We start from the raw sequence: 17530 nt of genomic DNA, 5'->3' as shown, positions 1-17530 counted from the left end.
ACTTATCAAAATGTATACATTCATTTATGAACAAAATTTTGTTTCTCAAAAACTCTTAACTTGAGTTTGATGTTTTAATCCTTAAAATCGATTTTTGCACTAAGATCATGAACATGCAACCTTGTTTATCATACATTCATGGTGTTAAAACACATCCATGATGTTCTAACAACCATTTTAACAAAAAGAAAACAAGTTTGAAGAAAATGAAGAAGTAGAAGTCGGTTTTTGAAGTAAAATGCACATGCATGGCTTAAATCATTGTTGTGGATCTTCAAGAGATGTATGTTCTTTACCTTAAATTTATTTGTGCCTTGAAAAACCCTTATGAATCTCCATAATTTCGTGGTTAAGAGGCTGTGGTTGTGGTGTTTGGAGAAAAAAATTAGAGAGAAGGTAGAGAGAGTTTTCTAGAGAGAGAAAGAAGAGAGATGTGTGTGTGTTGGAGAATGAGAGTGAGAGAGAGAGATATGGGAAGAAAGGGGTCCGAAATTTTGAGTATAATAACCCTTTCTCATTCATTTTGTTTTATAAAATTTAAGTTATTTTATAAAATATCTAAATTTTATATAAAATGTGCACTAAAATCAAGTTTTTATTCATGAAACCTTGATTTTTGACTTATAAATTAAGGATGAATGTTAATGACTTAAATTTTTATTTTCCTTGATTATATTTCCCTGAATTTAATTGTTTTAAGATAATATTATAAGTTTCATAACTATTTTTATAGAATTCTTGATGTTAAACTTTATAAAATTTAAGTTTTAGGGTTTTTTTAGGGTTTTTGAGAGTTTGTAACAATTTGGATATCAAAATAAATAGAATATTTGAGACTTTAAATTATCTTATGGTATTATAACTCTTTTATAGTTCTAAATAATGTTTGTAATTTATTTTTATCGGTTTATTGGCATTCTATGTACTGATTCCGAGATTCAAGCGAAATTGAGGAATCAAGTATACTAGTCCTAGTCTTCAACTTTGACTTAAGTTTCTATGAGACTTTGACCTAATTTCTACTTCTAGGTCAAGTGCATGATGTGTGTATATGATCCATGAAAAGGTGTTCGAGTCAAAGAGTGACCCGAATATGGATAGCCTCTACAGTTAAGTAGTTGTAGAATTCACATATCAATGTGAAATCTAAGTACATTATCCATTGTTTCTAGTTGCTTCCAAGTTTCTAGTAGGTTATAACTGAGCTTCTAGTCACTAAGTCCAGTATGTGTCGTGCCTATATGTGCAACTAAGTTTATTCAAATCTAGAACCGACTCGAATTTTGACGGTTGTCACATTCTCCCCCGGTTGAAAGAATTTCGCCCCGAAATTCAATTCATGACGTATTCTATTAGAACTCAGTCGAATACAATTATATAGTTGGAGAGGTGGTGACTTGCAATGTTCTTTGATTATTTCGGGTTTATTTCCTCAAGGGAAAAGCCCAATTCTTTAGCTATAGTCAAATTAATGTTTCCTTAATTCGAGTTCTACAATTTAGATTGCGAGAAATTAGGATCATGGAAATCATGATCCAAACATGGCGACCTAGTCGAAAAAGATCATCTAGTTAGATATTATCTGAATTAAGAGAGATATAAGTTTTGCTGAAGCACTAACTGCACTGAGCGTTAAATCCGCATTGATCCTTAAGTCGCGTTCTAAATTAGCACTAAGTGTAAATTCGCCGCCTAATAAAGAAGAGATTAGGAACAATTTGTTCACTTCCGGGTTGGCTACTACATCTGGAAAGGATATATTTTGAAATAAGAAGGGGTAGCACGAATGAAAGAGAAGCGATTGAGGGTAAGTTCCTAAAAATACGTACTAAGGGTAGGCAACGAAGTTTTGGTACATCTCAAATGTAAAGGCTAATTAAGTGTCGTCGAAAAAATAAATTACGAATGATTGAGCATCTCCGAGGCTATAATTACTACTACGGTTACTCTCACTATAACAGAACCATGATTGAAGAATATAGTTAGAGATTCGTTGTTTCTAATGAAGGCGGTGAAAGTTTATGATATTTTAAATCACATTATTTAGGTAGCATTTTGAGCGTTTAAAAATGATAAGTAATCTCACTGCTATAAAAAAATATGTTATAATTCCAAGAGAATGAAGATACATGTGTGGCAATAAAACGAAGTAGTAAATAATAGAGAGATTAATCAATGTTAAATGTTTAAGTCGTCAATGAGGGAATTTATATAGAAATATTGATATTACGCTTTTTGAAAAATTGTCTAGTTGTTTAAGTCAGGACAAATTCGAGTTTACGAGTCAGAATATTTATGAAAACAAGGCTGTGAGTTTAGGAACTCACTGAAAATTACAAAGTAGAATGCTATTTAAGAAATGTGTAAAAATATCGATCATTGAAAATAGTGCATTCTTAATTTAGTGTTTCTACAAAAACAATCATTTAGAGAATAGATAATAGTAAAATTCAAAACTTTTGATGTATTTAGAGAAAAGAAGAAACATAAGGAAACATATCCTTCACATATATTTTCCGGTTATAGAAAAATTATAAGCATAAGGGTATTCATCTTGTGTATTAATTATAAGGAAAAATACAATGAAACTTGCACTTTAAATCAAGTTTCCGAATTTAAAATGAAAGACCAAATGTAAATAAGGATTACTTGTTTAAGAGTAGATTTCAAAATAAAAATGAAAAGTATATGATAAATGACGTATTTGAATATATCAAAGTTGACTAAATCAAAATTAAGACTATACACGTATTAATCGCTCAAAACGAAAGGGTAGACTTCTAGTCTATATGTGTACGGACATGGTACCAAGAGAAGCAAAATACAGAGAAACAAAGCTAGACAATGTATTGTGTTATTATTATGGGTTTGCGAGATCTCATATCAGAGGGAGAGCAAGAATCAAGTTCGGGGGAAACAAAAAGGAAGGTATCGGCGACAATGATTCCTATTGTTAAAATTTTAAGAACAATACATATAAGTAGATTTAAAACCAGGTAGAGATATATTTCAATCTTCAACTTCGATGTATGTTGATGATAAAATAAACATGTGGAAGTTTTAAAGTTTTTGCTAAAAATCATGAGTGATCTATTAAGTTAAACTCCATTTGTGAAAAAGAAGAAGCACTACAACTGGTAATTGAAAATCTGATAGTGTTGACCTTTTAGACTAGAGTCCAACAATGGTTAAAATGGATAAGGTAAAGACTCAATATATTTAGAAGGATAATTATTCATTGTTGAGAGTGTATCACTGGAAATTTAAAAGTGAACACTAAGTTTTCAAATGCTATAAATTTTAAAAACTTTATAGATTATAAAACAATATTGAAGCAAAGTACAAAAATAATATATGTTTTGAAATACAAGCATTAGAGATGTCTTATAAACATGTTTGAAGTAGAAATTTGCATAAATATCATGTTGGGTTTCGAGAAAACACGTTCAAGTAAATTACAATGTCTAAATGAGAAAGTTGTTAAAAATGTCAAAACAAAAGTGTTTTGAAGATTCAATGAAGCTTTTACACATAAAATGAAATTCAATGTCATAGGTCTATGTTTTGTAGCAAAGAGTTTAAACAAGATTATAAAAGAAAATGTTTCTAGTTATTCGAAAACGTGCCAAAATGGTAAGCAAGGTTTAAAATGGTTTATATGCCCTTAAAAGCACATCTATCCATTGAAATGGATTTGAAATAGCAATGTTAAAACCAATATTGGTTAAATTGAGTTTTGAAGAAAGGTGTTAAGTTAAAGCAAGTTGTCAAAAGATTTTTAGCGAGAATATGGCTTACATTGTTAGGAAAGGTCTAGTAAGTTCTATGAAGTGGTTATAAAATATTTTATCGATGATAAGTAAAACCGATGAAGCGAAATAACTTTTCGATGGAAGATTAAGAAGTAAGGAATAAGCATGTTAGTGTAGCTGATCGTACCTAAATACTAAGGAGAGTACAAGGCGAGTATCGGTGTCTTTTCCCCAAGATAAAGGACAAGAAATTTTTTTTTTTGAAAAACTTTTTATGGTGTCAATGCAGTTTACGACCTTTTATAGAGATCAAAGGTACATCCTATGTAAAGTTTTAAGCTCAAGGTGGGAAACAACCTAGATCTAAATCATAGCGTAGTAATAAGGTCTCACGTATGGGTTAAACCTCCGTGTCTCCTCGTGAGTCGAATCCGGAATGTCCGCCAATGGTATCCAAGTGATTACTTAGAAACGACTCATCTACCTCCTTACGCGATGCTCCAATTTTCATCTGTGTCGGTATCGGAACGCTTTCCTAGTTGTATCTCTAGTACGAAGACGATGAAGAGGTATTGAGGAATAATTGGTATAGGTTTCGACTTAAGATTATTACTAGTGTATATCTAGCTACTAACCTTACATCTAAAGTCAATAGCTACCGAGGAATACTCATTCTGAGTACTATGTGCATTGCTCCTAGAGTGGCTAGTGATATAACCTAAGTGGTTAACCTAGCACTTGATAAGGGATAAGAATATTTCTAAATAGAGGCATTGTTATAAAAGTGCACTTAGTTTCTAAGTGTATCTAGATGAATGTCTATAATATGCAATGCTCGTACGCACACCTAAAAATTTTGTTTATCAAAAGTTTATGTTGAAAATTGTTTTGAACATAATTCTACTATAACCGTTTCTAGCCTCACATTCACTTTCCTTAATTAAGCATAGTTGGCCAGGCTATACTTAATTAAAGTCCAATAATGCGTACTAAAATTAGTTATACCAGTAGTATGTTAAGTATTTTAACAAAAAACGTTTAGAAATTTTTTGGCTATAGTTGTGGTTCTCCAAAGGAAAACCAGTATTCTCTATAACCTTCGGCTCTGATACCATTTCCTGTCACACCCCACTAAAGCAGAAACACGAGGCATGGCAGTACAAAGGGTTTCATAGCAAAAGTTAAAAGACAACACCAACCATAGTATTAAAAATCATTACAAATTTACAATGGGTTTGAACAACTTTTTAAAAGAGATTACAATGTATTTAAAAGTCAACACATGCAAATGCTCCTACAAGTGTTGTGTCTCTGCGTGCCTCTTACTAGATGATTCCTGAAAAAGCATGTAAAACGAGCGTCAACTACAAAAATAGTTGGTGAGTACTCACATATTTAAAAATAATATTGATTTCATAAATCGAAATAAAAATTTTGATAAAAGTTTCCACGAATAAAAATATATTGCCAAAATAAGTAAATAAGTTTGCATAAACAAAGTCCATTGTCATCATGAGAGATAAAGTATGTTGCTCAAATGAGATGCAATGTTCATATTCTCATGGGAAATAAAGTTCGTTACTAAAACGAGTAAACAAGTTTCATTGCTAAAATGAGTATATAAGTTTCGTTGATAAAATGAGTATACAAGTTTCGTTACTAAAATACGATATAAGATTCGTATATGCATCAAGTTTCCATTCATGAGTTCACAACCCAAGCCTAATGACCGTTCCTGCCCCCATTCCATCATGTCCATGGTTCCCATGATGTCAGTTCATGGAAATATGCACTCGCGGTTCCAGGCGAGTGGGGGATGCCGACCCCAAATAGCGCTATCTAAAAGATCATCGACTCAAATATGAGTTAATAGGTTGTATCGGTTCTTCGGGGACTTAATCATACAAGTTCATAACACCAAATTCATAATACAAGTTCATACAACAAAGTTTATATCACAAATTCATAGCACAGGTTCATAAAATAATGTTCATAGATATTGTGGCATGTTTTCCACCCCAAAACATTAAAAACCGAAAATAGGAGAGTGCGTGAATACTCACAATATGCAAAATATAGCAACCAAGTTTATACGAGTCAAATAAATACAATGAACATAGATAGTTTAAGACATGCTTTCCCACCCCCAAAACATTTAAAAGAAACCGAAAATAGGGGAGTCGTGAATACTCGATGATGCTATTGGTGCCTTGAACTACGTTCCACGTGTACCACTCCCGATTCCTACAATAATGGTATTCGCTAGTGAGTCTCTAATCGAAATCTAACACTAGTATACTTACTACTACAATAGAATTATGCCAATATTGTGTCAAAATTTAATATTGATAAGTTACAAATATTTTTCTGTGGAAATTAAGTTTCAAAGAATCAATTGTTATATAACAATTTAAGTGGAAAATTTCTATTATTGAAATGTTAATATTTAATATTTTAGAGGTGTTCCAATGATTAAATATTCAAAACGAAATCAATTTAGTTCTAAACTTTCCCAAACTTTGTATTTCATTTTTAATTGAAGTCAAAGACCTTAAGATAAATTTTCTTGAATTTTTGATTTGTGTAACTATTTTTCACCATTTAATTCCATGAATAATCATAAAATCATGGAAAAATAGTAAATTATCATGAAAAATTCTTGTATCTTTTGTGTAACTATTTTACAGTGTACATAATCTAGGAAAAATATTAATATGTGTTTTCAAAAAGTTTAACACAATTTTTCTGATTTTTGTACATTTAAGTGTATTAAATCTTGGGAAAATAGAAGAAAAATAGCATACAAAAGATAAAAATCATCAAAAAATTTATGCATCATCCTAACATATTTTAAGAGTTTCTGGTAAATGTTCATGAATTTTGGATGAGTAAAACTATTTTTCCTATTTTTAGTCCATTATAAACACAAAAATTCAAGAAAAATAGATATACATTTTCAAAAATTCCCAAAATATTTTTCGGAGTCTTAAGTATAAGGTACAAGCTGCGAAAAATAAGAAATAATATTTTCACATTTCCTAAAGTGGTTTTATGATTTATTAGAGCTAAATAAAAGAAAATTAAAAACCATACTAAACAGTAACAAAAATCGATGAAACTTCATGGGAGATGCTTATTAACTCAACGGGTCATCCACAAATATTTCCAGAATTTATTTACAAGTGTAAGTATTTTATATGCTTTAACACTCTATTTTCTTATTATTTTCATGTAAAAATAAAGAAAACATATATGGAGCTGAAAATTTCCAGAATGCAACTTCAAATTAATTTTTCCTTGATTTTTAGTGATGAATAAGATCTTTGAACATGCAATACAAAACTAGTATTCACAAAAAGGTGCTGATTGAGCAACAGTTTTGTAAAAATTGCTAAAAATCGAAATATTTGAATTTTCCAGTGAGGTCAGATGGGTTTGAAAGCTAACTCAAAATATTATATTTCAGAAAAAGAATCCTGAATTTTGCTTAAGAAATAAGTGAGATATGACAGTTTAAAGTCAGGTAAAGAAATCTGGCAGATTGCATGCATGGTGATTGGTTAGAAAAATGAGTTTTCATCATTTCTTTGAGTAAATCTTTTGAAATATTTTAAAAGATATCATGATAAACTTATATTCTAGTCATGTTTCCAGAGATCAAAAGATTAAAACTTATCAAAATGTATACATTCATTTATGAACAAAATTTTGTTTCTCAAAAACTCTTAACTTGAGTTTGATGTTTTAATCCTTAAAATCGATTTTTGCACTAAGATCATGAACATGCAACCTTGTTTATCATACATGCATGGTGTTAAAACACATCCATGATGTTCTAAAAACCATTTTAACAAAAAGAAAACAAGTTTGAAGAACATGAAGAAGTAGAAGTCGGTTTTTGAAGTAAAATGCACATGCATGGCTTAAATCATTGTTGTGGATCTTCAAGAGATGTATGTTCTTTACCTTAAATTTATTTGTGGCTTGAAAAACCCTTATGAATCTCCATAATTTCGTGGTTAAGAGGCTGTGGTTGTGGTGTTTGGAGAAAAAAATTAGAGAGAAGGTAGAGAGAGTTTTCTAGAGAGAGAAAGAAGAGAGATGTGTGTGTGTGTTGGAGAATGAGAGTGAGAGAGAGATATATGGGAAGAAAGGGGTCCGAAATTTTGAGTATAATAACCCTTTCTCATTCATTTTGTTTTATAAAATTTAAGTTATTTTATAAAATATCTAAATTTTATATAAAATGTGCACTAAAATCAAGTTTTTATTCAAGAAACCTTGATTTTTGACTTATAAATTAAGGATGAATGTTAATGACTTAAATTTTTATTTTCCTTGATTATATTTCCCTGAATTTAATTGTTTTAAGATAATATTATAAGTTTCATAACTATTTTTATAGAATTCTTGATGTTAAACTTTATAAAATTTAAGTTTTAGGGTTTTTTTAGGGTTTTTGAGAGTTTGTAAAAATTTGGATATCAAAATAAATAGAATATTTGAGACTTTAAATTATCTTATGGTATTATAACTCTTTTATAGTTATAAATAATGTTTGTAATTTATTTTTATCGGTTTATTGGCATTCTATGTAGTGATTCCGAGATTCAAGCGAAATTGAGGAATCAAGTATACTAGTCCTAGTCTTCAACTTTGACTTAAGTTTTTATGAGACTTTGACCTAATTTCTACTTCTAGGTCAAGTGCATGATGTGTGTATATGATCCATGAAAAGGTGTTCGAGTCAAAGAGTGACCCGAATATGGATAGCCTCTACAGTTAAGTAGTTGTAGAATTCACATATCAATGTGAAATCTAAGTACATTATCCATTGTTTCTAGTTGCTTCCAAGTTTCTAGTAGGTTATAACTGAGCTTCTAGTCACTAAGTCCAGTATGTGTCGTGCCTATATGTGCAACTAAGTTTATTCAAATCTAGAACCGACTCGAATTTTGACGGTTGTCACATAAATCTTCATGGGAAGCAGTGCGATCAAGCTGAACTCTCCCTTTTGAAACTAGATGTACCTAAAAACATTTTAAATATAAACCGTAATCATATAGCTTAGTGAGTTCCCCAAAATACCCATACATACATTGGGGCCCACCCGGTATTCATCGGGCCTTGCCCGTTACATATCTCTCAGTAACATGTAATGGGCCCATCCCAAACATATATACAAATACATGAAATAGTGACAAAGACAACTATCATACTATAAACATAATTCAATGGGCCAGAATTGGTTCCTTCGACCCGAAAATATTGTGAGGGGACTCGACTGAACTATTCAACAGAAGCCCAATAGCTACCACAACAACAGAACATCAAACCCAAGCTTCCTAAAGCCAAGTTGAAACCAACCCTTAGTAAAATGCTTAATTTTACCCAAGTTTGACCAAAAGTAAAAATGGTCAAAAGTCAACGGTTAAAGCTAAGGTCATAATTGCCAACAACAGCCCTCCAAGTCGTGGCCTTCCCTGGCCACGTCGTGGGCATAAAATGCCAAAAACAATCGCTAATTCCCCAGTCGCCACATCGTGGCAGCCTAAGGCAACGCTATGTGGACTGGTCCTAATAGCTCAAACAAGCTTAATTCATTTTCTTCCGATTCCAAGAGCTCCAAAGATCAGATCTGATCCTTTAAAAGGTCTCAAGGGATAAAGTTTCTAACTTTATCCATTAAGAAGGTCCAAACCACCAAAATCTAGACTATAAGTCTCAAAGGGACCCAAAAATGCATCATTCTCACTTAATCCATTAAGTCCAAGTCTCCAGCTTTCATATGTGAATCAACAAGATCTCTAGATGGATAAAGTCTCCAACTTTATCCATAATAATGCCACAATCTTCGAATATCTAAGCTTTAATACACCAAAATGACCAAGATAACTTGCATGGCTAAAAGGGAAGGCAAAAGATCTTAACTTTCCTAATCCATGAGGTTCAAGAAGTATTCTGAACTGATAAAAAGATGTTGAAGTCCACTCAACTCCAAGATCAACCATAAAATGGACCAAAAGTGCATCCCAAATGACAAGATCTAAGGAACTAGATAGCAAGATTGGAACATTATACTCACAATTGTCCATAAATGTAGTGTCTTCGATGGATCTAAACTTGAAGCGTCATTCCTTGCAACCAAAAGAGCCTTCTAGATCTTTAAACTTCATCAAAATATCATAAAATGCACCCAAAAGATGAATGATGATAGAGGAGAAGCTTAAATCTTGAAGGTGGAGCCTAGGGTTTCTCCCAAAGGGTTCTAGAGGTGATGGAGGCTGATAAAATGGCCAAAAAGTCAGAACCTTATGCTTAAATACATTGAAAACACTAAAAATCACGGGCATGGGACTAACAGATCGTCGTTTCGTGGCCACACTTCGCCGTGTTGTGGCCACTGCCATGTCATGGGCTCTGATCCCCACTCCATGGAGACAATTTTCCACTCAAATCCATCTCAACTTCAAACAACCATAACTTCTTAGTTTCAACTCCGTTTTCGGCGATATTTATATCCACGAAAAGAAATTCACAAGCCCCACACTTCTATGTAGTTAATTTTTGTTTAACACATGTCGAAACATAAACCATAATCAATGCAAGAAGCCTAACGTATAACTTTCCCCATTTTCCCCTTTGGCTCCATAACACAAACGAAACGCTTAGATCACATAACCAATATTATCAATATATAACCCTATTCCCTTGAAGCCTAATGCATTTACTTGCTCCATTTATTTCCCACAATCAAGAAATAAGAAACTTATCGAAATAGGATGTTACAACTCTCCCCCACTTAAAATGGATTTCGTCCTCGAAATCCGTATTGGTTAGAATCTCTGAACAACGTCAACATATTCCACAAGCTCCCTTTAAGCAATTCGAAATCAAGACATCTATACAGAGAAGTCGATAGATCACTCGGAAACCCACAACTGTCAACAAATAACCCAATAACTTGAAAATACTCAGCCACAACAACTATCCTCCTCTCCCTAACTGTAAGGCCCAACTCCCAGTGAAAACCATTCAAACCGGGAAACTTCTCAAAAATTGGAACTACAATTAACTCCATCAATAAACCCCCAAAATCAGGAACCCATCAGTCTAAACACCAGAAACTATACTCTAAGACTAATGACCCTTCAATAATGAGAGAGAAAGAAGTTATTCTTCCATTAGGAGAAAGAAAGAGCTATCATTCATCATGATAGAGAAAAGTTATCCTTCTGTCACGAGAGAGAAAAGGATATTCTTGTTGGCTGACCTATTTGGCTTTCCCTTTTTTACAACCCTTCTTTGGCTATCCTTCCCAACAAACTATGACTTTTGTAGACAACTTTTAACAATCTCCACCTTCACTCCTAAAGTCGAAAAGCATCAACCGATCCTCAATGATTATTGAATACAACAACAAAATGATCTTGATAAATCGCCAAATGGGGACGAGTATCCGCTCACCACAATGTATCCGCTCACCACCTTCACAATGTATCCGCTCACCACATATGACAAATCGCCAAATGGGGACGAGTACATATCATCACATACATCAAAAATCTATTAGACAATTCTATGTTACTTATATTTATTAGTATAGTTAATTAAATTAAAAACTACTCATTTGGAAAAAAAATTATTATAAAACATAGTTTTTATGGATATTTTTTTAGTTAAGTTTCCATGTGGATTTAGGTTTTACATATAAAACATTTTAACATTTTAACTATTTTGAAGAAAATAGTCTTTAACCATTTTTTTTAATTTATTTTGAAATCTTGATTTAACTTTTGAATTTTAACATCATAATTAAATTAACAAAATTAGTATATGATATTGATAATGCAAAAACTATATCATTAACAATTTAACATGATAAAAAATTACATTTAGCTCTATTCTCAAAGGTTTTCATTGTCGATTAGTTTTCTTCCTTGGCAATTATGGTATGTAAAATTCTAAATTTGCAATTAAGCCTACATTCTCAATGATCACGTTGACAAGAAGCTCCCATTCTTTTTGTTTTATATCTTAGCATTTGTTCAAGCTCACCAAATTTTGAAATTATATGTTAGTTTAACATCTATGCAGTAATGATGTTTTCATATGTACACCATGCAAAAAGCTTGACCCCTCATTTTGTTCTCACGATAATTAATCTTTTTAAAAATGTACTTCAAAGTATTTTTAGCTATAGTTTTCGCTACTGTATAAGGGAAATATTTTTGTTCCTAAAAACCAATACACTGCCATTTAAATGAGCAGGTGCTTTTTAGGACAAAAAAAGGAACACGAATTGAAGTCAAATATAGCAAATCTTAAGCCACTTGAACTTTTTAGGACAAAAAAAGGAACACGAATTGAAGTCAAATATAGCAAATCTTAAGCCACTTGCACTTTTTAGGACAAAAAAAGGAACACGAATTGAAGTCAAATATAGCAAATCTTAAGCCACTTATGAACAAACATACAAGGTTTGCATAATAGAACTAATAAAAAATATGGTAATAATTATGTAAATCGTATAAAAAACTAGTAATCTGTTTCGCTACATATACCATACCAAAGGAATTGAACTATTTAATGACATAGTGTGGTTAAAAATGACTTGGAAATCACTTTCATTTTTTCGGGTTTCCGGGTCCATCCGGGTCTAAACCCGTATCCGGTTTCCAATTACCTATTTTTCGTTTCATACCCACATTACCCGGTTTGATATCGAAACCGAACTAGAATGGAATCGGTTCCCCTATATCGGTCCGGTTCTCGGGTCTTCAAATTGTTCATTTTCGGTTTCGGGGTTTTTTGGGTCCGGGTCCAATTTGTTTGAGTTTGGACCCACTTTCATCTCTAATTTGTTTTACTATTCAAACATTTTTTTATAAAGAATTTGTGATCTTGCTTAATTGTAACTAATAATGCATCCTTGTAAACATTTGCAGATGTCATGATAGAAGAAATAAACACGTACATAGAATACTAATTAATTTCATCAAATAAGATTTTATCATATGTTACATCAACCTACAATAGAAAAAATATGACAAATTTGTTTTAGTCCCAACCTTTAATGAACTCCCCACCTCCGCTTGGAAGATTACTTACATAAAACCCCACAGGTTTTACAAACCAGTAACAATGTTCAGTATCCACATTTGAAATGAATTTGTCAGAAATGGCTTCGTCAAACAAATATAAGTTCTGAAATTTTGAACCCCACCAGAAGTAACCGTAAAAAAGAATGTGATCACCTAACATTTCACAAAAAGACCAACTATAATTTCCAACGAATGGAATGGTATGATTCCCAAGATCATCATCTCCTGATTTGATGTGAACAACAAGATCTTTAGGGACAACACTAATAACGCTAACATTCCATTTTGCTGTAAACGGACATGCAAACGCTGTTGAAGCAATTGGGTATGTTAAGATGATAAAGATGAGCAAGTTATATATTGTAGAAGACCTCATGTTTCTGTAGAGTTTTCTCTATATTTCTTTCACACAAGTTCTCTATATTTATTGTTGAAGATGTAAGCTTGCCTCGATGGAGTAACGGTTCTTGCCAACGGAAGTTACAAGTTGGAAGTTATTATGGTATTTACATAAAGATGGAATTGCCGTTACATTGAAAGGGTGTGTCATTTCTTCAGGAGTGATGTTTACAATCTATATAAATATGTACTTACTTTTGATCTAATGTATACCTATTTAAATAGTGATTAATAAAAGATTTTTTTATTTCCTACAAGAATCTCTCTTTTTCGGAGTTTTTATCTTGACAATAGTGTTTTGAAAACTTAATTACCAAACTCTTGTAGTTTGTAAATTATTTACCAAAACATGGCAACTATGATCAACTATTGCAATTATTCACAAACTAGGTTATAACCCGTGGACACCACGGATGAAATTTATAAAAAAAAAAAAATAATCAAATTATAACTTAATTATTGAGCAATGATAAAATCATGAGTTTGTATGATGTACGGAAAGGAAGTCAAAGAGGGAATGTATTCTGAATATGTTAGAACAAATTAAGAACAATGTACTTTGCTTGGTTTGTTTATCGTAAAACATGAATTTAAATAATGGATGTTTATTGTTTATTGTAAAATCATGAACATGTTTTTATATTAGAAAATCATATATACATAAATACGATTCTGTTTATTGTAAAGCATATTTTTTTTAAGTTTTTTTTAGTTTCATAGCATGTAATTCCAGCCTTTTTTTTTCTTTCTAAAGGGGTCAACTTTTATTCCATGTAATAGTAAGCTTTTAGATAATATACAACATTAAAAAGAGCCGAGAAACTTGATGTTGAATAAAATTGCAAGAACCTAGACAATTGCTACATTGACATATGGACTACAACTGTAATTTATATAGGGACCATAACTTGACAATTTTTACATTGACATAGGAACCATAAGTGTAATTTATAGAGGGATCATAACTGTAATTTACATAGGGAACAGTTATGTAATTTACACAATTACCATTTTTGTAATTTACACACGATCATTGAAGCTTTATCTCTTGTTTTATAAACACGCATTTCAATCCCACTCATCAAGTGCATCCGCATTGTTTTATAAATTTGATTTCTATTTCTTTCACATGTTACAACTTACAGGTAAGACAATTGTTTTGTATGAAATCTAGGAATGGCATTCTACTTTTATAACCTGACCATTAATACCAACTAACTCTAAAACGGCACCAACCACGTGGCAGATTACACTTCAAATTCCAATTATTTTGACTGATTACATTCCTTTGCGAACCAAAAAACGCATGTGCTTCATCAGCGGATTCTGACCGAATCAAATAGGAATTGGAATTCGTAATTTTTAAAAAAAAGGACAAAAAAAGCAAACACTAACATCAACAAATATCACAAAATTTTATTATCTACTTTTTAATCTTTGACTTAAGGCGTTCAATACTTTATTGTGTTTAATATAACACATCACCTAGTTCCCAAAATAGAAGAGAATATGAAAAAAAGGGTTCATGATGAGAATACAAAGAACCTCTCACTCTCTAAACCTAAGCAATACAAAAGTTCGATCTTAGGAAATTTTGTACTAAATGGAGCAACCAACCACATTCAGGTCTTTGTTTAACTCAAGATTTAGGCAAATAAGGTATCCACTTTCGTGTATCTTTAGGTCCAAAAACTCTAATTTGATTTATATCATAATCAATGCATAAACTCAAATTTTACCCTAAAAGATTAGAGAAAGTACCCGATATCTATCATGTAAAGATCACTACAAAATTAATTTTCATCTGATAAAGTCCTGATAAACCTGCTATCATCCATAAGAAAACAGATAACCAAGCAAAAAGTAAGTAATAATGGTATGTATTATGACTTATGTGGGTGTGTGGGTGTGTGTGTGTAGGGGGGGGGGAGGTCTAGAAAACTGATAATCATATAGGAAAAAAGGGGGAGATAATGAAGCTACATAGGCACAATCTTCATCACCAAATGCCAATAAGAAAAGTTGTTTGAAATTCATGATTAACCAAATTCTATAATATGGTTTGTCTTAGGCATTTCATCAAACACCTATTAGGCATCATTATAAAAAAGTAATTTCTTAACCACTTTTATCATTTACCTGCTACAAGCATAAAACCCTAAACTTGAACACAACATTTGACCAAAATTTATATGATTTATCATAAAAAAATCTTTTTTGATGAACATATATCAATAACAATAAACCGAACAACAATAATAAGAAGCAACAAAATTTAAATCAATTAGATTTTTTACAAACCTGGAAACTCTTCAGCTAGGAGATTGATGTGGCATAATTGGCCAAGATTGTTGATTTATGCATGCAACATGTAACCAAATCTTCGAGAAAACATGTTTATTCTCTATGGGAATTAGGGTTCGAGAGGCACACAGATGGAGAGGAAAAGAATGTGGATTGGCCCCGATTAGAACAAACAAAAAGGTAGAACATAATGCAAATCTAAACTTCTTTGAGGATCGGAGGATCATTACACCAGGTTAATTGGTATTTTCTACCTCTTAACACATAGTCGATGATTGAATGGAGATGAAAAACAAATAAATCAGAATTGCAGGCAGCACACATTCAAACAAAAAAAAAGTCGTGTATTAGGAGAGATATGCGGAAGGAAAATTGATTGTTGATTTCTTGCAAATTAAATTGGTGGATTGTAATTTAAACGAAATTCCTTATTAGTAGGAGGTGATGATGTAGAATTTACAGCGGAAGGAATGGGCGGGAAAAACAAGGAATGGAAAGTTATGGTAGTGACACGTGGCAAGTAGAGGAGAATAAGGATGACACGTGTAGTTTAAAGGAGTCTTTTATTAAAAATAGATTAGAGATGAAAGTTGGTCTGAAGCCATCTTTTGCAGATGTTCTTCTAAATCTGTTTCCTTAAAGATAACGATGTCAGTTTCTTCCCTTTCCATTGAAGTATTTTGCGGCTTCTGAAAGTGAAGGGATTAAAATATTGTTAATATTGGTGTATTAAGAAACATTTGTATGAGTATCGTTGGTGATTAGTGTTTAGGCCTGTAACATACACGTTTTGAAATCGTGTTTTATAAATGTTAAAAGTAAATAATATTATGAAATATTATGTGATATTGAGGATTGAGTTCTAGCAGATGTTTTTTTACTAGAAATGAAGTAAAACTATGTTTAGAATCACTCGGAAAATATTGGAAGTCTTGTGAGATTCCAATCAAAAGGCAAATGTTGAAATTTAACGAAAATATAAAATTTGAAATAAGTAGAATTTTATTATTGAAAGTTGTAGATAATTTCGTTAGAAACATTTAGGCGAAAACCTCATCGAAATCCGAGTTATAACAAAAAAGTTATGACCAATCGAAGATCCGCGACAAAACCGGCACGACACCGAATGACGTAAAAAGTGAGTTTTCGATAAACTACTTTTTAGTCTTGGTGATCTAAATGAAAGTCGTAGTATTTTTTAAACCGATAATTTTCATAAAAAGAACGTCCAAATCTGACTTCGTATGAAGAAGTTATGATTTGTCTACCTTTCGGAATAGGAGTAGACAGCTAAAACTCGAATTAAAGATCGAGTGATTTTTAGCCGATACAACCTAAACGAGAATCGAAGTTCTCGTCAATATTAGTACAACGGTAAAAAGACTGACGAAAATGGACGTCGGATGAAGAAGTTATGAATTTTTAACGGATTTTCCTATCCCTGTCTCTTAAAAATAATAGTATTAAAAATAAATTCAAAATTAGCCGACAAAGTCTAAACAAAACTTGTAGAGATTAATTTCACCTACACGTGCATATAAAGAACGTCAAAAACTGAGTCCGTATGCGAAAGTTATGGATTTTTGAAGTTTGGGACACAAAAATCGAGAAAAATGCAAAAACCGAGGAATTTCGCATGGCTGAGGTTCGGCCACGTCACCTCGCATGCGAGACGCCTTGTGTCCGCCACGTGCTTGCTGCTGATTCGACCGAAGGCACCGTCCTCTCCTGGTCCGATGCGTGCCCAGTCCGAACTTCCGACGCGTGTCGATGACTCCCCTCGCATCCGAGCCTCGCTGCTGCTGCCGCGTGTCCCTTTTTTCGGCCGAAGCTCCGAACCTCGCACCTATATAAAGGGGGTGCGAGACCTCCCGGGTAATGTTTGAAAATTCTCACTTTTTACACCATAAGCCATATTTTAAGCCACTTTTAATCCCCCGAAGCCCCGAAATCATTCCCAACACCAGAAAC

The 17530-nt window shown here is 32.4% G+C and overlaps 1 protein-coding gene across 1 annotated transcript; it reads right to left on the bottom strand.

The window, feature by feature from the left end:
- Positions 1 to 12737: 12737 nt before the first annotated feature.
- On the bottom strand, positions 12738 to 13232 carry LOC145112495 (S-protein homolog 5-like). Its single transcript, XM_079048663.1, has 2 exons — positions 12864 to 13232; positions 12738 to 12782 (listed from the first exon to the last, which is right to left on the bottom strand). Exons 1-2 carry the CDS (start codon positions 13230 to 13232, stop codon positions 12738 to 12740), a joined length of 414 nt encoding a protein of 137 aa, XP_078904789.1.
- Positions 13233 to 17530: the final 4298 nt, after the last annotated feature.

The sequence above is a fragment of the Lactuca virosa genome, chromosome 5 (genome assembly GCF_052849685.1).
Source record: "Lactuca virosa cultivar CGN04683 chromosome 5, Lactuca_virosa_CGN04683_v6, whole genome shotgun sequence".
Taxonomy (NCBI): domain Eukaryota; kingdom Viridiplantae; phylum Streptophyta; class Magnoliopsida; order Asterales; family Asteraceae; genus Lactuca; species Lactuca virosa.
This window is presented reverse-complemented; position numbering and strand designations above follow the sequence as displayed.